This window comes from Carassius auratus, chromosome 43, assembly GCF_003368295.1.
Source record: "Carassius auratus strain Wakin chromosome 43, ASM336829v1, whole genome shotgun sequence".
Lineage (NCBI taxonomy): Eukaryota > Metazoa > Chordata > Actinopteri > Cypriniformes > Cyprinidae > Carassius > Carassius auratus.
The window spans coordinates 10,654,449-10,682,006 of record NC_039285.1 but is presented as its reverse complement, the minus strand read 5'-3'; the positions used below and the strand labels follow the sequence as shown (position 1 = coordinate 10,682,006).

The 27,558-nt window shown below is 36.9% G+C and overlaps 1 protein-coding gene across 1 annotated transcript; it reads left to right on the top strand.

Annotated features, from left to right (window-relative positions):
- Positions 1 to 3,122: 3,122 nt before the first annotated feature.
- On the top strand, positions 3,123 to 25,062 carry LOC113061681 (transmembrane protein 91-like). Its single transcript, XM_026231003.1, has 4 exons — positions 3,123 to 3,642; positions 15,624 to 17,048; positions 21,896 to 22,042; positions 24,109 to 25,062. Exons 2-4 carry the CDS (start codon positions 16,632 to 16,634, stop codon positions 24,262 to 24,264), a joined length of 720 nt encoding a protein of 239 aa, XP_026086788.1. The 5' UTR covers positions 3,123 to 3,642; positions 15,624 to 16,631; the 3' UTR covers positions 24,265 to 25,062.
- Positions 25,063 to 27,558: the final 2,496 nt, after the last annotated feature.

The following is a 27,558-nucleotide window of genomic DNA, read 5'->3' as shown; positions in this document are numbered from 1 at the left end:
TTGTGTTTGTTGTGTACCAATCGTGTTGATATTTCACTTTCCATCCCTGTATGCAATGCATACCAAATGTTCATGCACATTCACAGTTTTTCCTGTGAATATTATTGTGTTCTTTTAGGCTTGTGTGTGCATTTTTGTGCATCCAAATGTAATGAGCAGGAGCGGAGCTGAGCGCCGAGCTCATTTGTCTGGGTGTTGTCAGGTGTGTGAGCTCTCTATGCTGTCGCTGGGGATTATTTCAGGCTGTCTGCTCTCTGTGTGCCCGAATAAACAGCTTTAGCTCTCACATATGCCACTGCCATACATTTCAATATATGCAGGCTGAGCTTTAATGTGTGTGCGTGAGCTTTTGTTAGGTCAATTCATTTGAACCCCTCTATTCCCTATCACCCTCCTGCATATAAAAACATCACATATTTCCCATATGGATTACTGCATTAATCACCTGAATAAATGACCTTGACCTCTTCAGAGGGGTGGGTGAGATGGGTCAGCGTGGCACCAAATACATCATGACATAGGCCTTATGCTGCAGGATGGATTAGAGCTAAGAGTTCTCTTTGTGCTTTGCATGATGGGAATCTCAGAAAAGGAGTACTATACTAAACTGGTTTAACCTGTTAGCACTTGCCACTTTTAATTTAAAGTAACTACAGTCAGGCTCTTTTGAAAATGTGGTTTCATTATGTATTAGGTGTAGTACACTTCAAACTTCTACCAAAAAGTAGCTAACTAATGGGGCAATATCAATATCTGTTTAAATAGAATTCATTTGAGCATTGGGTTGTATAAAAGATATTGCAGGTTCTTTATCAAATCTTTTTAATAACCCATTTTATTTTGTGTAGTTTTTATAATAATAATAATTAATGAGTAATAGATATAGTTGTAGCTCAAACAAAGCTCAATATTTTTTTTTCTAAAACCAAAACAGGATTTTGAAATAAATGAACGAATGAACGAATTAACAAACGAACAAACGAATGAATAAATAAATGAATGGATCTCAATAAGGGTGATAATATATTGTTTTGCATATATTTTGTAATAATAATAATAATAATACATTATATAATATATATATATATATATATATATATATATTTATTTTTTTTTTTAAATTTATTATTATTATTATTTTTATTTTTTTGAAAGCTACTGAAAACTGTAGTTAAGTTAGCATTGATCTACTATTTTTTAGTTAACTGCTCTCCAAATGCTGCCTTTCATAAAAAAACCAAACCCAAAACCTTATATTGAGTTGTTTGTGTAAAGGGGACACATTGCATCTTTCAACAGGAGTCACCTCAATCTGTCTCATTGCAAATGTGTATTTCTATATGTAGCCGCTCCCTAGTTCTCCCCAATTACCTGCACATCTGACCCACCTCAACCTGTGTTTCTTTGTCCACCAGATTTGTGTGTGAGGTTAATGCTGTGCCTGTTTGTTGTCAGCAACGGTGAAGCAAGCAAAAGGAAAGGCTATTGATCCATGCTGACCATACACTCCAGCAAACAGCTGTCGTCCTGTCAGCACAAGACAAATGAAGCATCAGATTCACCATGTTGACTGACCTATTCCCATCAACAACACCACCACCAGCACATGAAAGACTCCAGCGGTGCAGGCAGGGGAGGGGGAGAAAGCACACCTCATGAAACCAGGCCACATAAGCCTCAAAGGATTTTATTGATTACTAATGTCCATCCCCTGCACTCAGCTTTATCCCAGTCTCCTGAGGTCCATCGTATTAATGTTAAAATCCAGGACAGAACACAATGTTTTTCTGCTGTATTGAACAGCAATCTAAATTTCACAAAAACAGCATCTAGAAGTGGGTCAGAGGGGTAAAAACAATTTGAAGAGCTTACTGCTGTGGTTTAAAAAATTCTGGCTGGATTTTCTATGGACACTGCTCTGTTCACTTAAAGTCTGCATCAAATAGCCCTGTTTACCTGGTATTGATTTTAGACTTTGGTTATTGACTGGAATGTGAAAAGTGAGTGTTTGAAATGAGAATGGTGCTAACTTTGAATTGAATGCGTAAATATCTGTTGTCTGCTGGTTTATGTTATTATATCCAACAGCCTGTGAAGCCAAATTGATGTCAACGAAAATGACAAAAGTCATTTCAGAGGAAGAGTGTGTTGTGGTAGAGGGCATTTGAGTATCACTTTTGGTTTTTGTTTTAATTTAATTAAGTTCGTAAATTTGCATTGCAATACATTTATGAAAGAAATGATCTGCTAATAAAATGGACACAGCAGTGTTCCAGACAGATTCATACTGATCTTTTTTTTATTTTTATATTAAATAAAAGATTCATTTAAGAATTGGACTGCAATGGTCAGGCTGTATTTTATTAATTCACCATGATGAACATGCATGCTATATATATTTTTTGCTGTGTGATCATGAGAAGATGATTAAACAGAAGATTTTTATCAAATGAAAATACTGGTAATAGTCGGTAAGATTTTTTAAAATGTTTTTTTTAAATCTCTTATGCTCACAAAAGCAGCATTATTTGATCAGAAATACATTAGCAATATTGTAAAATATTATTGCATTTTAAAATAATTTATATTTGAATATATATATATATATATATATATATATATATATATATATATATATATATATATTTTTTTTTTTTTTTTTTTTGATTATCATAAAGTTCAAAAGCTTGCACCTTAGGCCACTGAAGAAAAGTATCAATGAAAAAAAAATCTTAATGACCGCAAAGTTTTAAATGGTGAATCATTCATACAATAGGAGCAGAACTGGGCATTGAGAAACTAAATATGGTTTGATATGATTTTGAAATTAGCAGGTTTTTCAGTTATCTTTCTGAAGGATTCACACAAGTGGACAGGATCTCTCAGTGACAGTCCACTCTGTGGCTCTGTTATCGACTGTTCTGAAGCATCTTCTGGAGAAGAGGGGGGAAAAAAGAGCAAGAAAGGTATTACAAGAGTGAGAGTGGAGACTTGTGTCCAGCTGATGTGTGTCCAGTCGCAGGAATACGCTGTACACACAAACACGTCAGCAAACGCCACCCGGCTCTAGGACCCTGCAGTACTGCTGCTCTACCGAGAGGGGGGGGGGGGGGGCGCAAATGACATTGGAGGAGGGAAAGAGAGATGTGGAGAGAAAAAAGGAGAGGAAGATGCAAGGATTCGCTTCGCTGCCGTAGTTTAAAAGTCTTGCCAAGGGGACTTAGAAGAGCGTTGGTGGTATAAATACCCAGCATAAACAGGATTAAAAGAGCAACTACTGACTCCATCAGAGAGGTGTGAAGTGAGAGAGACAAGCAGAGAGAGAGAGAGAGAATAAAGTGCAAGCATCAGGAGCGGTGTGTACTGCAGTGTGTCTGTACACACGCAAACAGGAGCTCGCTTTACTACAACACTCAACTTGGGAGACAAGAACCGTCACTTCTCAAGCAGCGTCAAGTGAACTCTCACTCGAACACCAGCCTGTCCTTCTCTCTCTCGTCTAGACAAGCTCGTACACACAAATGGAGAATATATCTTTGTGCTGAAGTATTGCTCAAGTTCAGCCTGGGCCACTGGATTCGTCTGTTTTGCTTCATCCAGTCCCACTGGACACCATCACAGAGTTCACGATCAGTGGAAGAGGTAGGTTTTGCTTTTGTCTTTTGTAAGAAAAAAAGTATAAAATACTTTTAATTTTACATTTATTTTAAAGTAGTAGTAGTAGTAGTAGTATCAATAATAATTTATAATAATATGATTGATATTTTCCATTTTAAACAAACATTTCAATTTTATAATATTTAAAAAATAAAACAATATTTAAAAAAAATAATTGTATATGTAGATGTGTATATAAATAATGTAAAACATTGTAATATATATGCATGGTATAACACACACACACACACACACACACACACACATCTCTCTCTCTCTCTCTATAGATATACTATCTATATATATATCTATCTATCTATCTATCTATATATATATATATATATATATATATATATATATTGTTTTTTATATATAAAAAAGTACAGGTTATAATATTTTCAATTTGCAAGTATTTCCTGTTTTTGCTGAAACTGTACCAGTGTTGTCCAGTATATTCATACCATACAGTTTCTTTGTGGGTGTTCTGGGTGTATAAAGGCTGGCTTTATCTGCATTCCTCTTTGGATGATTAAAATTTCATGTCACATCCTGGATAAGCATTGAACATTTTTTTAATTTTGCTGTGCGGTTATTCGGACAATTTCATTCAATCCTGTCAATTTCCGTTCACAGCTGGTGCTTGTGTCGAACGAATTCAATCTAAAATTGTGAAGTCCAACTCTTCTGTGCCTCTTGCATGGCATGTGATGATATTTCTGGTAATCATAGGTTCACCATTATTATTGTGTCACTGACACAAGGACGTTGTTGCTCAGCAGTACATGGGCTGGTTTGGCCAAGGACACACTCTCTGCTATTGTTAAGGAGAACTGCTGCGGTTCCCATTAGCGAGAGATATTTCTATTGTTAGTCACTGTATCTGCGATCCACTGTTGCCTCTGTAGTGATTCATGTAGTAGATGCTCCCAAGAGATTGCAGGGATAAATTAATTCCTATGTTTAGAAATGCATCAAGACAGTTACTCGAAGTAAAACAATATTTTATGTTTACTAAAAAGCAGAAAAAAGGAGACACTCTAATCAGTTTGCTCCTACCCCCCAGACACCCTTCACTCACACACAAAGCATTAAATTCGGTCAACAAATCAAATTTCCACATTACAATAAAAAGGAGATTATTTCATGACATACGGTCTTGTGCGTTATTATCCTAAAAGTCTCCGTGCACCCCCTCTGTTGCACAAATCTCGCTACTAATCCAAACTGTCCTGTACAGGCACACACACACACACACACACTACAGCTCTTCTTGTTTATCAGCACTGTGCTGTCACATGCAGTGTGTTGCCATATCCCCCAGCCTGCCACATGCTGGTGAGATAACCTTTTACTTAGCTTGAGTAATAAACAATTAGCCGGTAATTATGTGCGACATGTGAGAGGAATTCTCATTTGATTAGATGTGTTCTCAGTGATGTTGTCTTATTTGTGTCTGCTGTACTGGTATTATGAAGTGCAAAGAGACTGTTTTTAGATTACTTGTATATTTAAGTATTGCATGTATCGCGAGTCAGTGGGATGGGCACTCTTGATGCATATGTGTGTGTGTGTTTGTGTGTGTCTGCTGTCTCTGACTCAGATGGTGGAAGAGAAGGCCAGTAAGAGGTCAGGCCACTGAGAGTGCTTTAATTCTATGCTATAGGTCTGTTTCAAACTGCTCTCATAAGCAAGAGAAGCTGCCCCAGGATCATGTTGTGCTTTCACATTGTGCAACTAAACTGCATTCTTATAATGGAAATATTGTTATAAATGCTTATCCTTAAATCGTAAATAATTTAACTGATTTCTTGGTCACAACTTTGATATTTTTTTGATTATTTAATAGTGACTATATGGTAATATATATATATATACACACACACACACACACACACACACACACACACACACACACAAAAATTTACCTCTCTCTCTTACACACACACACACACATATACACCACATATATCACAAAAATATTATTTTATTGTTATGGTTTATTAATATAAAAACAATTTAGCAAATTTTGTGTGTATAACACAGACACACACACACACACACACACACACAAAATCTGCTTACTTGTTTTACATTTGCTGTGCTTTATGCCCTAAAAATATCAAAAAGATATTAGTCATCTATCTGGGCCATAAAATGATCATGAAATGTAAGGAGATGGATCATCCATATGATAACTAATCTACACAGAACAGTTTTAATGCGGTGATGACACTGACCTATAAACATTTCCTGCTTGTCGTCAAACTATTGTCACTGTGTGCCAAACTTTTATCAAACTTTTTACACTGCATTATTTTATATTATTCATATTATTTCAAGCCAACATTGTAGGTTTATGGTGCATTTTCAAGTTTCAACTCAAGAATACAGTTTATTTATCTTGATTTAGTATACTGTGTGACAGAATAGGCATAGCATGGAAACTATACTTACTGTACAGCTACGCTTCTGCTACCAGTGTTACACAGGCAGCATGAATACTGTAATCCATCTGAAATAAATGTGTCACTTACATGAGCAGTGCGAACCTAAGCTCAATCTGAAATATGTTCCCCTCCCACATCCAACTCGAGCATCAAAATAAGCCTGGAGACTTGTTGGGTTCTTGATGCAGCATCATAAGCCTTTTAATTTATAAAATGCCCTCAAGCATTGGGAAGCTGCTTGTGTAGTACAGTACACCTCAACATAGAGCTGGAAGTGTAAGAGCACAATATACCAGCAGCTCTGATTGATCGTGTTTTGCTCCCTATGCACAGCACAGCACAGCTATCATGTCTTGTAGCCGTCTCAGTTAACAAGCACTGGCACGAGATAAAAAGACCCATCTCACACCAAATGAGAATGAAATGGAGGTCTGAACAAGTGGCTGTGGACATCTGCCTCGCTGTCCAGTCAGTGTTTAAACAGGCAATGTTTTCTGTATAAAGGAATCGTGAGCATTTGGGAACGGAACATGCACCAAAAATTTCCCAAACTTGTAAGTGCTTATAAACCCACTGCTGACAACAAAAGACAAGCATCAAGGGCTCCCTGTGGTTTCCAGCCAGAATAAAAGCTTGATGGTTTAATGCTTGATTTAAAATAATAATTATTAAATTATTATTTAACTTTAATATTTCACTGTAAAATAGAAATGCAGTATTTAATAATAATGATAAATACAAACATTAAACAAAATAATAAATACAAATAAATAAATAAATAAATATAAATATACCGGTATATATATATATATATATATATATATATATATATATATATATATATATTCTGTAATATTTTAATTATAGTTTATTACATTTAATTATTTCTTTATTAGCTTTTTTTATCATCTGAAATTATATTTTCTTCCCAAAACATCTTAGTAAAAAAGCTGACATAAAAATAGACATTATAAAGTTTTTTTTTTTTTTTTTTCAGCTGCTTCACTGAATGTCATTTTTTATTAATGTTTGTTCAGTCAGCCTTTGAATTGCATGCCAGGTTTGTGAAAAATCATAGGCAGCAAAGGATATCCATGTTGCTTTCAACGAACCTTATGAAGGCATCTCAGTCAACAGGATGTTATGCAAAGACTGCATTCGGACATGCCTTGATGCTTTCCAGCCTCCCGGATACTGCCTGCAAATGCAGCATATTTCTTCTTTTGGACACCACAGCAACTAGAGCAACATGCACAAAGAATTTAGACGTGCATCTAGAAATCAAACCCCAACATTCAGCGCAGCTAGATGAAAGAAGTACATTTTTATCTTCACTTGGCTCTGTTTTTCTCTCATTCTTTATTGTCACAAATATAGATCTGTCAAGCCCTTGTGCCCTTTTCAGCACCCAAGTGGATCAGCAAGAATAATGAGATGTCCCATTATAAACAGATTACAGATAATGAGAAAGAGTCACACACATAGAGTCTATGAGTTCATGGCTCATAGACAAACATATAGAGTCTCGTACACAAACACACATCAGCCGGTGGAAGGGAAAAGCCCCTACAGTGTCTGTATGTTCACTGTCTGTCTCCCTCTCTCAGGCACAGCTGGTGTGGGGCACAATGGGGCCTGAGGGATGAGAGAAATCACCCAGCTAAGATATGTGCAAATGGCTCCTCTGAAACACTGACTGCTCTCGCCAACTCCAGGGAGAGAATGAGAGATAGAGAGCATCGGGGGAGAGAAGAGGGAATGACAGGGAAAGGAATGGAGGACAAGGCAGAGGGAAAGTACTGCAAAAACCATTGACAAAACGTACCATGGTAATAGCATGGTTTTTGGAAATGTATGCTTCCAAAAATATTTGGGCCTGGATATTTGAGTGTATCTCTAGCACGTTTAACAATAGAAAAGCAGGTGGAATCTGCGAGATGTACATCACATCGGTATAGAATACCCTCACTATACCATGGTATAGACAAAGTACTGTTTTGTAACCCTGGTAACAGCGAGAACAGTGAGACAGAGAGAGAGAAGGAAGGTAGGAACAATTGGACTTGAAAGATGCCTGATAAATGAGCTCATTTCCAAACACATGCACAGAATGCTGGATCGTGAAAGCACCCCTCCCTCAGTGATGCTGAATTCCTTTTTCCATTATAATGTCATTTAGGGAGGAATTATGTATCTTTCCACTCTGAGTGTAATGTGACACTGTCGGGCGCAAAGAGTTATTGTGCTGGAATGATCAAGGCTCACTTCTATAAGCAGAGACGTACAGCACAGAAATGACAAATTAGACTTTGGCTCATTAATCACTGGAAGGTTTTATTAGGTTATATATATCTATATATCTATAAATTAAGGTTATATAGATCCATAGACTTAGAGTCCATTTCTGCTTTAATTAGCAAAATGCAGCTGTTCACTGTCATGCTTTGTTTCAGTCATGGAGGGTGTATAAAGGGTGAGTGTACTGTGAGTGGGTCTCTGTGCTTGATATTGCCTGTCAGTGCTTTATCTGTCGTCCATTAGAAAATGCAAATAATGACAAATTGTTGTACTGCTATTTTAAGTGTACAGAAAGATTTTTTTCAGGAAGAAATTAATAATTTTATTTAGCAAGGGTTTATTAAAATCAGTGAAGCAAAGACAACATTACGAAGAGTTCAACTTCAAATAAATAAAAAAAATATTAAGCAACACAACTGTTTTCAGCATTGATGATAATAAGCTGCATATTAGAATGATTTCTGAGTGATTCATGCATACAAATACTATCAAGTAGCATTTGATTATTAAACTTCATTTAATCATCAATGCAAAAAAAAATGGAAACACTGTTTATACTGCTGTGCAAAGGCAAAAGACCGTAACTTGGATTTTTGCCCAAAAAATGAGTTATTTATATTTTTGAGAGATTCAAGACATCCTTTATTGTGTGCATAAGTATCTTGAGTCAATTTCATTGTTTTTCAGAGAAAATAATGGCTCGTCTCAACTTCGAAAAGCCCCGAAGATACCAAGGCAAAACAACATAACACCAGTTCACGTTGAGTTACGGCATTCTGACTTTGTTTAGCCATGCGTCAATATGAAGTTACGGTGCCGGTTTGGAGTTAGACGGTGTTCTGCCTTTGTTTTACTGTCCATTAAAGTCTGCCGCAGTTTAATTATGGTGTAGACAAACAAATTAGATAGATCGCGATCTACCAAACAGCTCCATGTATCAAAGCACTGTAAAGACAAGATACCTTGCCAGCAATACAAAATTGTGAAGAACCTTTAAAAAAAAAAAAATCTTTCTTTTTGTAATGCAGATTATTTGGCTGTCACTTGTATTTGGACGCGTGTGGACTCGAATGCCATAGCTAGCATGATAAATCATAGAATCAGTAGCCTACTAACAGTTCACAATTAAAACCATATCCTACCTTTTCTAGTAACCTGATAAAATCAATACATGGCGTTGAATGTCATCGGAGATGTTTAATCGATAAGCATTCTGAGCATTATTCTCACTTGTTGGTGTTCACTTCAATCCACAAGTCCTTCTTTTAGGTTAAGCTATTTCATACAAGTCAATATAAAGATAAATTCTGATTCTGATAAAAGCAATGGTGCTGTGTCTAGCAATATTTTACGTTAGTGAGCATAGCAAATAAATTGGTATCCAAAGAATTCACTCAAGTTTAACTTTTAGTAAGCTTTTAGTAAAAACAATTTTTGTTACTATAGCAATTTTGTAAATGGTGATAATCAACCAGATATTGATATGTGGAAGTTACTGCCTTTTGCCTTGGTGTGACTTCTCATGCTTTGCAGACAATGCTAAGGCAGAGTACATTAATTAAAAATAGGGTTAAAAATCAAGTTTGAGCTCACAATTTTTTTCAATGTAGATAATTTTCATTACTAAAACATCTAATTGTTAAATTTCCAGTGTCCTACCTATAATTAATTTGGCTGGACAAGTAAAAAGTTGTTTTTCTTAGTTTCACACTAGCAAATTTAGGTCTTTTGCCTTTGTAGGGCAGTATACATTGTTTTGATTGACCTACAAATAGCAAATATGGCTCAATCAATGGTATGAGTTTGAGTAAAACATTAGTTTGATCAGTGGCAGATGGGGCGCATTTTCAAGAAACTTGTCTGGAAGCATAAAGTACATTCATTCATTCATTAATTAATTAATTTATTTGCTTGTTTATTTGCTTACTATATGCTATTTATTGGTGATGCAGTGAATAAATTACTTTAAAAAAGTACAGCAAAATCTCTTTTTCTTTAAAAAGCCCAGTATTATTAATAAGGAATATACATTCATAAATATATATATATATATATATATATATATATATATATATATATATATATATATATATACTTTTTTTTTTTCCTTTGAAAGCATATTTATAAGGGGACCCTGAGTTTGTTGGTTAAGCTGAAATAATGCTGAACAGGCTAAAGGAATCAAATAAAAGACAGAGGTTAGTAATAAACAGCTCAAAAAGAAGATGAAGTAGTCAGAAAAAAATAAAAATAAAAAATGAAACGGAGCAAAAGAGAGGGAAGCGGTTCTCTATAAATGTGCTGGTGCTGATTTGCTGTGCTGTCCTTGTAGAGCTCGGTCCAACTGACCGGGTGTTTTATGTGTGAGGCAGCAATCAGAAAGGGAGGCAGGCTTATAATGCGGCTGACAGCAGTCCTTTTATGGTGACTGGATGGGGTTGGGGGGTTAGCAATAAAGCTGAGTGCATCTTCTCTGGAAGCAAGCCAGCATAGCTTAAAGGGATAGTTCACCTTAAAATTTAAATAATGCCACCAATTACTCACCCTCATGATGTTTCAAACTTGACTTGTTTTCTTCTCTGGAACCTAAAAGGAGATATTTTGAATATTTCCTCATTTCCATATAATATCAAAAAATGGGTACTGGAATTTGCAAGCTAAAAAAAAGGCACCATAAAAGTATTTATGCTATTTTTCTGAAATAGAGCTTTGATCTGACTCAAAAGAATGATTTGATAATGAATTAGACATTACATGCACACTACTAGACACATTTGTTTAATAATTAAGTAATCTTATTGAAATAATTTTGGATTCCATCACGTTCTTTTTTTTTTCTTTTTTTTTTTTACAAGTGTCCATGTTCAAAAAGGCTGCATATCCCGGACTCGAGAACGAGTCAGTCTTTGTTCGTTATCTGGCTCGGCTCGGTGTTCATTCAGCAGTTCAGTCAGTGCACTGTTTGAGTACATGAATTACTCCAGGATATTGGTTTGTTTTAATTCAGAGGGAGTGCCATCCACATTAAAAAAGTTAACAACTTAAGTAATTTGTGGATTAATGCTTTTTGGAGACGAGAACCGTTTAAAAGGATTCAGTTCAATTTGGTGAACTGGTTCAAAAGGATCAGGTTACATCAAATGATTCGTTCGCAAACCAGATATCACAAACTGCTTTGTTTTGAAGTGTCTCTCACAACAGACCGTAAGAGAAGACAAAGCTGAATAACGTCGTAGTTTTTGCTATTTTTGGACCAAAATATATTTTCGATGCTTCAAAATTTTCAAACTGACCCTCTGATGTCACATGGACTACTTTGATGAAGTTTTTCTTACCTTTCTGGACATGGACAGTTTACCGTACACACAGCTTCAATGGAGGGACTGAGAGCTCTCGGACTAAATCAAAAATATCTTAAACTGTGTTCCGAAGATGAACGGAGGTCTTACGGGTTTGGAACGACATGAGGGTGAGTTATTAATGACATAATTTAGCTATTTGGGTGAACTAACCATTTAAGCACCAAATCAGCATATTAGAAAGATTTCTGAAGGATCATGTGACACTGAAGACTAAAGAAGAAAAAGGTTTATGAAATCTCAGCTTTGTCATCACAAGAATAAATTACAATGAAAGTATATTAAAATAGAAAATAGTTCATTTCTGTTTTAACAGATGCACATTAAATAAACAATGTGAATGTGTGTGGGTGTAGGTCTGTCCACGTTTTTTCCTGATATTTGTGGCCCTCTCCATCCTGCCTGTTCTCCTGGTGTCCAGAGGTGCACTGCAGCAATGTTGATGTGAGGGAGAGCAGGGATCTGCTCCTGAATTATCACCCTGGCGTTCTCTCGTCACTCAAGTGCACGACGACCAGAGTGAAGGAAGAGAAAGACAGGGGAGCACAGCAAAGCAAAATGAAGCAGAGTAATGCGTGCTTCTTCACTCGCTGCCACAATCCAGACCACCATTATGTTGCCAGACCTGCACTCATACGACGGTGCTCCATATATCTTCATGATGCTCTGTACGGTAATGGATAATGTTTAAAATCAGATGCAGTTCGATTTAGCGTCTACTTTATTGATCTAAATGCACCACCATAGAGTCAATTTCTTTCTTTATCATGCCAGTCTACGTGCTGCTGGAATCAGATTTCCTTTCTTACTTTCTATTTGAAGAAAAGCAGCTGGATATGAGGCATGGGCTAATTTTGACTGAATTTTTATATTCCTTTGCCAATTAAAATATGCTGCACTGTAGGTGTTTCATCAAAATATAACACAGTGTCAAAAACCTTAAACCAGAACTGACTCACATGTTATGCCTTCCAAATAAATTCCTAATGATCTAATGAGTGGGCAGCTGTTTTCCATCTCTGTTTGTTAGCTTCATTTTCAAAACTGCACTCACGTTGTAACCAAAAGATCTAAGAAAAACAACTGACAAAAGCATTAAAAAAGACCCTGTTCATTGCATTATACATTAATTCATTAAAAACAGTAACACAGTACTGAAAAAAGTACAATTTAAAATAACCCATTCAAATATATTTGAACATTTTTATGTCTTTGATGATGAAGCTAAATTGTCAGCAGTCATTATCTGATAATTATTCTTATATATGCGGATTTGTTGCCCAAGTAGCCTTTCTTCTTTGTCAAACCTTACCAAACATTGATAATCTTATCAACCTTATCAGTGTTTAAAGATTGTTTATTTTAATGCATTCTTGCTGAATTAAGACTTCTGCGTTTAATGTGATGGTTCATCAAAAATTGTAAACTGACATTATTAACCTATACTCTCGTGTTGTTCCAAACCTGTATGACTTGTATGGGCTTTTTTTCAGTGGAACACAAATGGAGATATTAGGCAGAAGGTTCAAGCTGCTCTCTTGAATATATTGGAAGTGGATGGGGACCAAAAATGCACAGTTAAATCATATTATATGTTATCCATTGTGTACTATATTCCAAACCCTCTGAAGTCATACAAAAGGTTCCTGTGAGGATGAGACAGAAATGATTCACTTAAATTCCTTCATGAAAGCTGTGGCCGCCATTCACTTTCTTTACATGGCAAAGAATAACTCAGACATTTAGCTAAACTTTTCAAAATCTCTTTACTGGATATTTATATTATATTCACACACACTCTGGGGAGGGCAAATTATTGCCTTGAGGAAATCATTAAAATCCAAATTTAAATGAAATAAATTAAAATATTTTTTATTCTAATACAGTACTCTTGCATATCATTAATATTAAGTATGCTTGATCCTTTTACCAAAGTTTCCATTAACAACTAGTTTAAAGGATGCAACGTGCATCCTAAATCTAAACTATTTACATAATAAATGACTAAATAAATAGCTATGCCTCGGGTAATTTCTAGAAGCTACATATTGCCACTGACAGAGATGATTTCAGATCTGCTAGACTGGTGCAGACAGGCATGTAGAGGACTGATCGAAAACAGCACAAGGTTAGCAATGAGAGGCAGACGCTCACCTGCACCAGATGCCTATCGTTCTGAGACTGTCATCCTGGTTTTTCAGGGGCTGACTGACTGACAGAGGGGCCCCTGGGAAATGTGACAGCAGATTCTGATCACACCAGGTCGCTGTCGTTAGCACTGTCTCTTCAGCCAGTAATGATTGATCAAATGAAAGTCTACATCAAGTGAAATTTCACAGAATTGGAGACTATATAGACTATAGACTTTAAACCACACATAAAGTTCACTGCAGTAATGGGACTCTATTCATAAGGGGAGTAACTGAAGCTCTTAACAAAGGCAGTTAGTGGAATGTAAAGATGATAGGCATTTTAAGGAAGCAGTTGTGCCTTTCATGATCGTCTGATTCATTTTGAACCCTGGGCTCATTTATCTGGCTTTTTCAAAACCCTAAAATGTTCCATACACCAAATAATTATTACGGCAGATACAAATTAAAAGACTGAGAGTAAAATCCAGTGATGCAAACTCAACCTTTTTCTGAAATCTGTCTGTTTTGAATCAAAATCATGATGTCATTTCCGTGATCCACGTAATTCAGAAGTCAATGTGACGAGACCAGAAACGTTTGGCATTTTCAACATTAGGCAATACAAATAATGGATATTTTAAAATAGTATTTACAAACAGTTCAAAATTATTCCTTTCCTACTTGAATTAGCATTTCTGTGACTATGAGGCTGTAATGCACAACAAGTGCTCTGTATAGCAATGTACACTTTCAAATGCAACTTACCCAAATAAACAACTTAACAGCATCTGAACAATACTGAATATATTGTTTATAGCAACTATAGTGTCAGAACAGCAAGATTCTTTTCAATTAGATTGATTAATCTCTTTTATTTGCCAGTACATATGAGTGACCAGAGTTGTCCTTGGTCACACTTTAAATCTGTCCAGCATGCAGCTGTAGTTAAAATAAATACAAGATGTATGTACATGACAAGATACACCTTACAATATACAGTGCTTTGTGGAGAAGAAAAGCGGTCACCATTTGATGAATAATCAAGATGGCTCACATCCTGATGACAAATGAGTCTGACTGACAGAATAAACAAGCTGAAGGGCATATCATAGAGGGAGGACGTCACCACATCATAAGATCCATTTCACACTGACTATCCTATATAACTAGGCATTCGTCCAGGTGTTTACATTGGAAATATTTTATAAATACACCGCCTGGAGCCGCAGACCTCTCCTGGACCTCAATTTCTCTTTGGTGACATATTCAGATGCTGTTACCAAGGTTGTCCGGGTGTTTTTAGGTGAGGGCCACAGAGATTTGTATGCGGAGTGAGTAAGTGGACTAGATGACGTGCAGTGCATCGTGATTCGCCAGAGGGTGTGCTGCAGCAATGGCTCTTGAACCATCATGCCCATCTAACATTTTAAAAGAGAACTTGGGCTGATGCCCTCTAACTGCAGAACATATTTCCAAACCAACGAGTCTTCTGCCCTTTCACTGATCCTCTTTGCCTTTGAGACAGACGTGCTCCTGGAATAGACCCGCTTAGAAGTGTTCAAAGGCAGATGTTGAGTTCATTAGTGTCCGTTCCTTGGCACATAACATCCCGCCACTCAAACACTATAGCAGACCAGCCTTTTAAAATAGAGACACTTGGGGATCACTTATCAAGAGCTGTTCTGTGTGCACTAAATGCTTTTTCTGACTTTGTTCTTTTCTTTTGGCAGCACAGTCCAAGTACCACCATGAGAGGTGAGGGGTGCTGGACACGACTCTGAGAGACCTCGCACGGCTGGGAGCGAGTGGCGCATTAAAAATACAGGTCCCCACAAGAGCTTTCTGGTCTCAGCTAGCGCTGTAAATCAATACCCGAGCACTCTGATTTCTTCATCAAGACATTGCTACAAACGGAATGGGTTTCTTGATGACTTGCTGAAAAGCCGCACTCCAGAGAATACTATTTTTTAAAGTTTGTTTCACACTGCGGCATTGAAAACACACCGGATACCTAAAACAGTATATTTAGATAGATGTGCATAGTTGAAAAAGCTGATAAGTCTTACGATCACCTGTCAATGTTCTTTTTTTAAGCTTATGTTTACGCTTCCTTCAAAGCTTTTGGCACTTCAGAGAATATTCCTATCAGCTTTGGACTAAATCTCAGCTATTTTTATTCCATTCTACATATTTAGATAAAAGTCTCCCACTTCACAATTCTGTTCAAAACATTTCGGTTCTCTCATCTGAACGAGTGAGAGCAGAAGGGGAAGTTCACGCTTAAAATCGTCACTATTTCACAACCTGTCTACAGTCTGTGGCTAATCACGGTTTTCCATCATCAGAAGCGACTTCCATCTTTTTTCATGCAAAATGAAGCACATTAGCATATTTATGGCCTGAGATATATCCAGTTGTGTACAACGTGCTACATAGAGCTTGCATTCAGTCATCAAGCAAAGGAACAAATAGCTTCTGACATGTGAAGAAAAAGGAGTATTCAAGAGCTCTGTGCACTTAAACACATGGAATAAAATCATGGTTGCAAGCTGGGAGGAGATGGAGGAGCACATGAGTTAGTTTCCCCATTAAGGTTTATGCTTGTATCTGTGTGAAATCAACCAAAAAAAAAAATTGTAATGTGTCTGCTTTCATATATATGACATTTTCCTAAGAGTAAAATTGTTGGCCAGATCTGACGGAAAGCATTAGTTGATGTCCAATCCAGATTTGGGAAAATGAAGAATCTGGACGAACTGGAACATCCATTGTTGGGTGACAGCAGCCCCATAAACTCAAGTGAAACAGGCACTAGTGGTAGTGGACTGTTCAAAAGCATATTGATGAGAAATGAGGAGGACAAAAGACGGCCCCCTCTGGACTGGAGGAATTATTGCCGGTCTACAGACATCCAACGGCAGCAGCTACTGGATCCATGTTCATTGCCTAGTACACTAGAGACTCTTTATCCTCCTACTAGCATTTGGGCTGCTGCTGATTCCTTGGGCATCCACAGTAAGGAGTACCTGGAAACCACTTTTGTGGACATTGGCCCTGGTTCACCATTGGAAAGGAAGTTACTGGCAGAGACAAGAGATGTCCATAGTGTATCCTACAGCATGGAAGATGGGGATGACCTTTTGCCAGACTTTGAGGTAAGACTTTTCCTCCGGAATATAAAAACATGAGTGTTTCTTCAACTAATGGCAGTTTTGGCCATGTGTTCTAATAGAAAATAAAGTGTCTTGAAAAACACATTTAAATTAAAACTGAAATGATTTATACTTACTCTGAGATTTAATGTAATAATCCACATTTGTTTAAATACTGAGACATGGGTAAAACCATAAAGATTCATACATATAAGTAATTACCATGCCTTATATTATTTAGTTCTTTATTTACACTACAGTTCATAAACTTGATCTCAGCAAGGGCGCATGAAATTGATCCAAAATGACAGTAAAGAGTTTTATATTGATACAAAAAGATTTCTATTTCAAATAAATGCTGGTTATTTGAACTTTCTATTCATCCAAGAATCATGTTTTCACAAAAACATGTAAGTATAAAATATCAATGATAAAATAATTGTTCATTTGATATTACATATTATTAATATTTCTGAGAGATCACGTGTCTCTGAAGAGTGGAGTAATGGCTGCTGAAAATTCAGCTTTGTTATAATTGGAATAAATAACATTAAAAAATATGGTGGGCATGAGACATTGAAAAAAATCTTACTGACCCCAAACATTTTCCAAAAATATTTGGCAGTGACATCAGTTTTGCGTTTTGCAAAATTTGCTACTTAAACTGTTGTTTTAAACTGGTGTTCATTCACATTGCTTCTACAAGTATAAGCAGTGACATAATTAAGAAACAATGTGAATGAACACCACAACAGCTTAAGCAGTGAATTTTGCAAAAGACAAAATGTATGTCACTGCCAATACTCTTGGCCATTACGGCACAGTACAAACATACTTTCAGCTTGTTGTTTTCATCTCGGGTCGGTCTTGCCAAAATGCCACCATGGTGGCAGTGGCTGCCTGTTTGATTTTTCTTGTTTCTGCCCATTTATTCATTGTTGTAGCAGTTGAACTCTGAAAAGCTGAGGGAACTGAGTTTGTCAAGTCAAGTCACCTTTATTTATATAGCGCTTTAAACAAAATACATTGCGTCAAAGCAACTGAACAACATTCATTAGGAAAACAGTGTGTCAATAATGCAAAAGATAGTTAAAGGCAGTTCATCATTGACTTCAGTGATGTCATCTCTGTTCAGTTTAAATAGTGTCTGTGCATTTATTTGCAATCAAGTCAACGATATCGCTGTAGATGAAGTGACCCCAACTAAGCAAGCCAGAGGCGACAGCGGCAAGGAACCGAAACTCCATCGGTGACAGAATGGAGAAAAAAACCTTGGGAGAAACCAGGCTCAGGTGGGGGGCCAGTTCTCCTCTGACCAGACGAAACCAGTAGTTCAATTCCAGGCTACAGCAAAGTCAGATTGTGCAGAAGAATCATCTGTTTCCTGTGGTCTTGTCCTGGTGATCTTCTGAGACAAGGTCTTTAGAGGGGATCTGTATCTGGGGCTCTAGTTGTCCTGGTCTCCGCTGTCTTTCAGGGATGTAGAGGACCTTTCTAGGTGCTGATACACCATATGGTCTGGATACGTACTGGATTCGGGTGACTGCAGTGACCCTCTGATCTGGATACAGACTGGATCTGGTAGCTACGGTGACCTCGGAATAAGAGAGAAACAGAATAATATTAGCATAGATGCCATTCTTCTAATGATGTAGAAAGTACATCGGGTGTTATGGGAAGTGTTCCTGGTTCCGGTTTACCTAATTAATGCAGCCTAAAAATCCTTTATCAAATTTGGATATTAAAAGCATATTAGTATGTTATGTGTAAGCCAGGTTAAAGAGATGGGTCTTTAATCTAGAGATTAAAGAGTGTGCAAGAGTGTGTCTGCCTCCCGAACAATGTTAGGTAGGTTATTCCAGAGTTTAGGCACCAAATAGGAAAAGGATCTGCCGCCCGCAGTTGATTTTGATATCCCAGGTATTATTAAATTGCCTGAGTTTTGAGAATGTAGCGGACGTAGAGGATTATAATGTAAAAGGAGCTCATTCAAATACTGAGGTGCTAAACTATTCAGGGATTTGTAAGTAATAAGCAATATTTTAAAATCTATACGATGTTTGATAGGGAGCCAGTGAAGTGTTGGCAGGACCAGGCTAAAATGGTCATACTTCCTGGTTCTAGTAAGAACTCTTGCTGCTGCATTTTGGACTAGCTGTAGTTTGTTTACTAAGCGTGCAGAACAACCACCCAATAAAGCATTACAGTAATCTAACCTTGAGGTCATAAATGCATGGATTAACATTTCTGCACTTGACATTGAGAGCGTAGGCCGTAATTTAGATATATTTTTTAGATGGAAAAATGCAGTTTTACAAATGCTAGAAATGTGACTTTCTAAGGAAAGATTGCGATCAAATAGCACACCTAGGTTCCTAACTGATGACAAAGAATTGACAGAGCAGCCATCAAGTCTTAGACAGTGTTCTAGGTTATTACATGCAGAGTTTTTAGGTTTTTAGGAATTTAGCAGTAAGAAATTACTCGTCATCCAGTTTTTTATATCGACTATGCATTCCATTCATTTTGATGAATTGGTGTGTTTCACAGGGCCGCAAAGAAATATAGAGCTGAGTATCATCAGCATAACAGTGAAAGCTAACACCATGTTTCCTGATGATATCTCCCAAGGGTAACATATAAAGCATGAAGAGTAGCGGCCCTAGTACTGAGCCTTGAGGTACTCCATACTGTACTTGTGATCGATATGAAACATCTTCATTCACTACTATGAACTGACGGCGGTCATATAAGTACGATTTAAACCATGCTAATGCACTTCCATTAATGCTATCAAAGTGTTCAAGTCTATGCAAAAGAATGTTGTGGTCAATTATGTCAAACGCAGCACTAAGATCCAATAAAACTAATAGAGAGATACAACCACGATCAGATGATAAGACCAGGTCATTTGCAACTCTAAGGAGAGCAGTCTCAGTACTATGATACAGTCTAAATCCTGACTGGAAATCCTCACATATACCATTTTTCTCTAAGAAGGAATATAATTGTGAGGATACCACCTTTTCTAGTATCTTGGACAGAAAAGGGAGATTTGAGATTGGTCTATAATTAACTAGTTCTTTGGGGTCAAGTTGTGGTTTTTTGATGAGAGGCTTAATAACAGCCAGTTTGAAGGTTTTGGGGACATATCCTAATGACAATGAGGAATTAATAATAGTCAGAAGAGGATATATGACTTGCCAAGTCACTCTCTGTTTATTCTGTTCATTCACAGTCCAAATCGTCATTGCTTCCTGCATTGGAAAAATAGAAAATCACCTAGCCATTAAGCCCTGTATTTCCTCCAATGCTCTGGATATTGCAGCACAATTTTAAATGCAGCAGTCAGTAATAGGTGAATGAGCTTCTAAATTGAAAAATCAAAAGGCATGAATAGCAGGGGGGATGTTGAACGCGGACACTGGCCTTCAAACCCAGCATGATTATTGAAAGCTCTGTGTCCATTGATGTGTGAATAATCATGCCACTATGATGATGAGCTCCATGCCAACTTCTATTTCATACACCAGCAAACAAGGTCTAGGCCGAAAAAGCATAGATCCATATTACAGATTCGGCTTACCCACTAATCATTTTGATTGATATGCTTAATAAAGGTGTTTCTCTACCTGTGACAGACAGCCAAGAGCAGATCAAAGTATCAGACCATGTATACCTGTCAAAAAAAATATGACACGATTGACTTTGCGCCACCACAAGCAGCTCAAACAAAACATACTTGAACACTTAGCATTCTGGCTCAGAGCACAAAAGCATTCCTCTGAAAAGCGTCTTGTCACATAGCACAAACAGTCCCTTTAAAAAAAGCACTTGAGGTTCTCTCTGTCAGCACTGATTACACATGCTGTCATGTCATCAGCGCTTTTCATCAGGAGATCAAGTGTAAAACCGCTGCCATTGAAATATTTAAAAACCTGTTCTGAGCGGAGACAGTGCTAACAAAGAGACGAGACGACTGTGAAGGTGGCAAAACTGGAGCAAGTGACTGTACTGCTTTATGAGGACCTGCTCTATGACACAGCATTAATAAAATAGTATTCTATTTAAATACCAGTAAGCACTTAAAAGTGTTGTGGAACATGGTAGCTTGATTGCAAGGCTACTTTTTTAAATTATTCATAGCCTTTATATCAATACTATTGCATTGTGTCATGCTACACTGCTCCATGTTGAAAAAAAGTAGATTTTCGTATCACACAAACATCATATCAGTGTCTGAGTCCAGTGGAAACTGTAGATTAACTGTTTCCCTTTTTCCCGTACATTTTAGTATACGTTTATCCTTTTTTATGTAGTCAACACAAAGTACAAAATACATGACACACATCTGGAGGACGTAAACACTACGGCTGTAGAGCAGAGTTGTCAGACACGGTTCTAGAGGAAGAGACGGATTGAAAACACGGCTCTTTTCTGAAACGACGTGAGTCAGAATTTGCCCGTAGGCAGCACCGCTACTGCACATTTGGCATAACCTCATTCAGTCACATTATCTTACAGGAACCGTGAAACCCGGCAACAGATACATTTAAAAATAAACGCAAGCCATTGCCTTTGTTGGATAAAACCTAATTACATGTGAAGTTCACGTGTTACAAAAGCAATTTATATAACCTACAATTTTAAATGAACCATATCTCCGAAACTCCCTTTCTTAGGATCCTATGAAGAATTGAGTACAACATACACTAAATAATACATTAATAAAAGGTTTATCCCATGACATAGTAAATTAAATATAATTTCTCACTAACAAATAATTTCCATTGACATAATGTAAGATGATATAACCTCGCTGGTGCTGATGATTGTGAAATCCCCCACAGGACTCCTCCAGTGATGACTTCAGTGACACAGACAGTGAAAGCAACTTCCCCATCATGATCCCTCAAGATTACCTGGGCCTGGCTTTCTTCTCCATGCTCTGTTGCTTCTGGCCTCTGGGCATTGCTGCATTCTATCTTTCCCAAAAGGTAAGAGACAAGTTTTTTTTTTTCATGGGACTCGTGAAATATTAAACTCTCAAGTTTTAATTTTCTTGATTGTGTCTAGCATTTTTGTCGCTGTATATGCACTTCTAAGACTTATATGAGACTTCTTGGACCAAATGAACAGCGAGAGTAATGCACACCAGGAGAACAAAATGTTTTGGTCAAAGACATCCATCTAGTACATATTGAACAGGAAATCAACTGAGAAACAGTGGAGTTGAACACAAAAACACTGTGTAGACAGCCGCTTATTCACGACACACAGGAGTAGCTCAAAGTTACCTCTCAAACAGTACTCTTTTTTTTTGTACAGTAGGTGAATGTCCCCTTCTTTCAGTGCTGCTTATATTTTTTAGTATTTTGATACTTTCCATTTTACTGACTGAGGAACTGCTTCAGATGATTCATTAAGAGAGAGGTCCGAACAAATGTTTATCAATTCAGACAAAAACGTTATACCAATTCACTACAAAGAAAAAATTGACAGAAAAGAAAGACTAATTCAAGAATTATTGGCATCGTTGGTTCAACTGTCAGAAATACGGGACATACATAATAACTGCTTTACAGCTACATGTGCCACTGCCAATTACATGTCATTATATTGTGAATATATAATTCTAGTTGTTTAAACAACAATGTCTGCATATCAATACCTCTCCAGTACAGAAGTAGGAGTCATATGCAATGCTCAAATACTTGTACTGATCTATCAATAGACTCTTCTAAACTGACTGACAGCGCTATTTTCTTTATCCTGTTACTCATAAGCGATCATCTTTTGTCAGCATAAAGAATTCTGATGTCATTCATATCTTTCAGTGAAATTTTATGAAGATGGCAGATGATGCATTAAAGAAAACAGACTGCAATGCCAACACTGGAAAGGACAATAAAAAGGACACAACTTATAAATCATACTTAGAAGCCATTTATATAGAAGACTGCACCAGTGCTCCATACTGCCTGATTATAACACATTTAAATAGACTTTGCCAATAAAGAAGATCAAACAACAGATATTTAGGCAAACCGATATCCAGTGTTCGGGTAATGCATTACAAGTAACACAAGTTACGTAATATAATGACCTTTTTTTAAAGTAACTAGTAAAGTAACACTTTACTTTTAAATTTACAATGAAATATCTGAGTTATAAAAACCTGGTACGCAAAAGTAACAATGCATTACTTTCCATAAAAAGTTACTAAGTAACCCAATACTTTTCTATTGCAATACTGTAATTTATCAATTTTAAAAGGAACTTTCCCCAACACTGCAGATTAAGCATAGAGTTAATTATATGGCAAAAGGTCAGTTGGACTAAAAGTGGCAGAGATTAGCAATAAAGACAAGCGCTCTTTTGGGAGGGAGTGAGTGTGGACATTACAGAATTACACCTGAGGGTTTAGGCAGGATTACACTGAGATTTGCAGGATTATGCCACCAGCGAATCAAAGTGCCACACATAAGAATAACACAAGTCAAGGCACTTGAATTATTCAGCTTTGTCTCATCCCCAGACGAACCCACATACTCTACCCTTTGCTGATCGCCTGATTTAAATCAAATGCAAAAGCTTCTTCTCAATCTTGAAAGCTGGATTCTGATTGGCCACCTTTACATAAAGTGTTTTTTTTTTCTCTTGTGTGTGGATTAGTCAACATGAAGCAACTTTTATTCTCTTCAACCCTGTTTACTGCGGGGGTGGCACTGCAGACGTTCAGCCCACATAGCTGACGAGACTAGGATCTGATCAATGGATTTCGGTTCAGACTTTAATTAGTGTCATAATGACAGGCCCCTGGTGATTGATTTCCAATAGAGCATGAGGTGTTGTCGAAAATGAGGGGATCAAAGTTGAAAGGAGAAACGAAATGGATAAAAGAGAGGGTTGTGGAATGATGGAAAACATGCTCGCCTTTGACTGATCCTGCGTGAAAGCGAATCACTGCAGTCATACGGTAAACAACCTGGAGAGAGCAGAGGGACGTCCATCATTCACTGTGTTTAATGCTGATGTGTACCGTCTCTTCTCTCCACTCCAGACGAACAAAGCATCAGCACAAGGAGATTTCCAGGGTGCCAGTGCTGCATCTCGGCAGGCTCTTTGGCTCTCTGTCCTTTCAATCGTGTTCGGCATCATCACTTACATCTGTGCCATCGCTGCCCTGATCTCCTATCTCTCCGGGAAACCACCTTAAAGACTACTGTATCGGTATCCACTCGCGATTCTTCCAGAAACGTAACTCCCTGGCTCCTAATTACACAAACCGCTGCTCCTTACATACATTCACCTACACCTGTAAAAAGTACATTAGTTTAGCAGAGGCACCACCTTTGTAACAATTTCTGCAAGTTCACAGCTGTCATTTAAGATACAAAAATGCAAAAGGGGTAGTTTCAGCTGAAATCTTTGTATTTGGGTCAAAAAAAAATATGACATCCAATTCTGAAAGAGAGACCTGCGCTCTGTTTTGGCACTTGTGTCTAAGTTGGCAGGGGAGGGAGTGATTGAGGCCTAAGGGTTTGTTAGAAGGGAACTAGACAAGGACTGTGAGATCAGATCACAACGGACTTGGCTGTGAAACAGCAGGACGTGCCCTCTGAGACACATGACTCCAGCAAACTGGGTCATTTTCTGTCGGAGCTCTAAAGCTGGCCATTGAACCACTCTCCAAATTTGAAAACACCACAGTAAATGGCTTCAGACCTCCGCTGGAAAATGTCAGATAGAAAACGAGTACAAGTTCAGACGGACTCTGCAAATGTGAGGATGCATAACAAATATGCAGACGAAAGTACATGGCTCTATTCATAGCTTCATAAATGTAGACTCTTCATTTTCCACCTACTGTACCAACAAAACCGTACCGAGACATTTCATATGATTCAGCTAAACCATGCCTGCAAACATATAAAATGGCAAAAAAGATGATGAATCAGTAATCGGCACAGATTCACCAAACATTGTTAAAAAAAATAAAACTTTTCCTAACTGATATCTTCTCCTTTTTCCTCTAATTTAAGAATGTTTTGTATTCCCAAAAACATTTCTTATGATTGTTCTCATTTGAATTCCTGGAAATGTTCTTAGAAACAAATCGTAAATGTGATACGTAAATATATATGCAGACGTTTAACGAACATTGTGTTTAATTTCAAGCATTAAGAATTAGAACATTATTCTGATAATTATGCCTGTGGTAGAGTTGATTAGCAAATCTCTGGCATAAACCACCGTTCAATCAAACAACACCAATGTATATGTTAAATTGTTTTTGTGTTTTTTTTTTTACAATTATTTAACAAAAACTGTATTTAGGAACATTTTTTATGAACTTTTATCTTAGGGAATTAAGATTTTCATGCAAGCCAGAAGCTGAAATAATTTTGAAAAGATTCTGATATTTGAATAGAACTACACGTTGTTTATGTAACCCAGATGTTTTGAAACAACACAAATCTTTATAGTAACGTTAACAGTAAAAGGACCATAAAAATGATTTAAACAGCTTTACAGTTCAAATATAACTTTTGACAAAGTTTTATAAAAAGCCAAACCTTATTTCAGCCTTCACACCATTTTTTTTTTAAGAAAAGGGATGAATAAACAGTCATGTACTTAAAAATACAAAAGGTCTGAACAAAAACAGCAAACAGGCTGAATGAAAATTCTAATGCAGCTCTCTGACAGTATACTGTAGATGACACTTATGGAAAAGCAGAAATACAGTGGTTACCCCTTGTACACCAATCATGTGTGCTTTTAAACAACATAGTCTTAGACATTATCCAGAGGATGAAAAGAAAATGGCACTTTCTAAAGACAGTCAGTTCCCTTCAAAGCTACATTCAAGTTACGCCCAAAGATGTTGTGTTTGCAGGTATATAAACATCTGTGAGATCTTAATTTATATTCATGATGAATAACTGAGCATATAACATGTTCAATTTGTAGGTCTGAAATAAAGGGTATTTGCCTTTCCCTTGGCAGTTACTTGAAGCTGCATTCATGCGATTGAAGGCATACACTTGAGATAATGAAATCCACTAGATTAAAAGAGAATTCTGTGTTAAAGGAAGCTCAATGTCAGTGACCTTTCTACTACTGGGCACTCTATTTTGTTGCTGCACTTTACTCTTTACTTAAATCCCTTTTGTGGGCCTACATTTCGCCTTGATAACCTCAGAGGCGAGCGATGAGCAGTGCCAAACACAACGCTCCGACTGAAGTGCTTTAGTTGCTACCATAGGAAGTGTCTCGGAGTATCAAACACATCGCATTTTTCACACCATCTGCATATATGTACAATTAATGACACTACCTTTTTAAAGCAGGATATCAGTGTTTATAAACTTACTTTGTAGATTGTCTGTTCATTAATTTGACTGGTGAACTGTTAATATTATGCTAAACTAGACGATATATAAAAGCCTGAAATAAAAACAATACACAATCATTCAAATGTTTTAGGACAGTAAAAAAAAAAAAAAAAATTTCAAATCAAAATTTAAGACTAATGGTTTCCACAAAATAAATATATATAATAATAATATTATATATATATATATATATATATATATATATATATATATATATATATATATATATATATATTTATTGAACAATGGCTGAAGATTTAACAAATGGCTGCTGAAAATTCAGCTTTGCCATCGCAGAAATACATGACATTTTAAAATACATTCAAATAGAAAACATTTATTTTAAATTGTTAAAATATTTCACAATATTACTGATTTTACAGTATTTTTTTTATTAAGTGAATGCAGCCTTGGTGAGCATGAGTCTTTCAAAAACAAGAAAAATCTTACTGCCCCCAAACATTTGGATGGTTGTGTACATTATGGAGAAAGTCTACATTCAGATGTCAAGTGCATGATACTACAATCAGAAAACGTGATTTATAAGTTGAAATGTGGCCTGTTCCAAAAGATTACAGCCGCAAACAGCGGTCAGCATCAACTGCCTTGGCAGGTGCCCTTCTAGCCCCCCGCAGTTAGAAATTGGGTCACATCATGGTAGGAAATCATGTATTACTTCTACAACAAGCTGCCCCATCGAGCAGAGGAGAGGAGCGATAACACAGCCCCCTCCGGTAAGCTATCATTGCCTGTGTGGGATCACAGAAGAGTACCTTAAAGAGTCCAGTGCACAGGTCAAAGTGCTGCAGTCGAGTCTCAGGACAGGAATACAGACCAGGGAAATCCTCTCCAGTCATTCTTCTATTCCTCCTCTACATTAATCTTGTGTAAATGTGTATGGACATTTTGAAGGTAACTGTTATGAACGAATAAATGCACTTGATTGAAACTTTAATTTGGTTTTGCCTTTATAAAACTTAATGATCCTCATTACAACACACATCTACACTCTAGAGGAACTGAATGGAAGATCAAGCACAACTGCGGTGAACAGCATTAATGATAATGCATATTAATATACCAAGTAATTATCTCACTGACCCAGCTTACAC

Excerpts from the sequence above, each read along its gene's own strand:
- LOC113061681 (XM_026231003.1), top strand. The coding sequence starts at position 16,632 with ATGAAGAATCTGGACGAACTGGAACATCCATTGTTGGGTGACAGCAGC. Across the intron at positions 17,049-21,895 it reads ACCTTTTGCCAGACTTTGAG|GACTCCTCCAGTGATGACTT; the intron begins GTAAGACTTTTC and ends AATCCCCCACAG. Across the intron at positions 22,043-24,108 it reads CATTCTATCTTTCCCAAAAG|ACGAACAAAGCATCAGCACA; the intron begins GTAAGAGACAAG and ends TCTCCACTCCAG.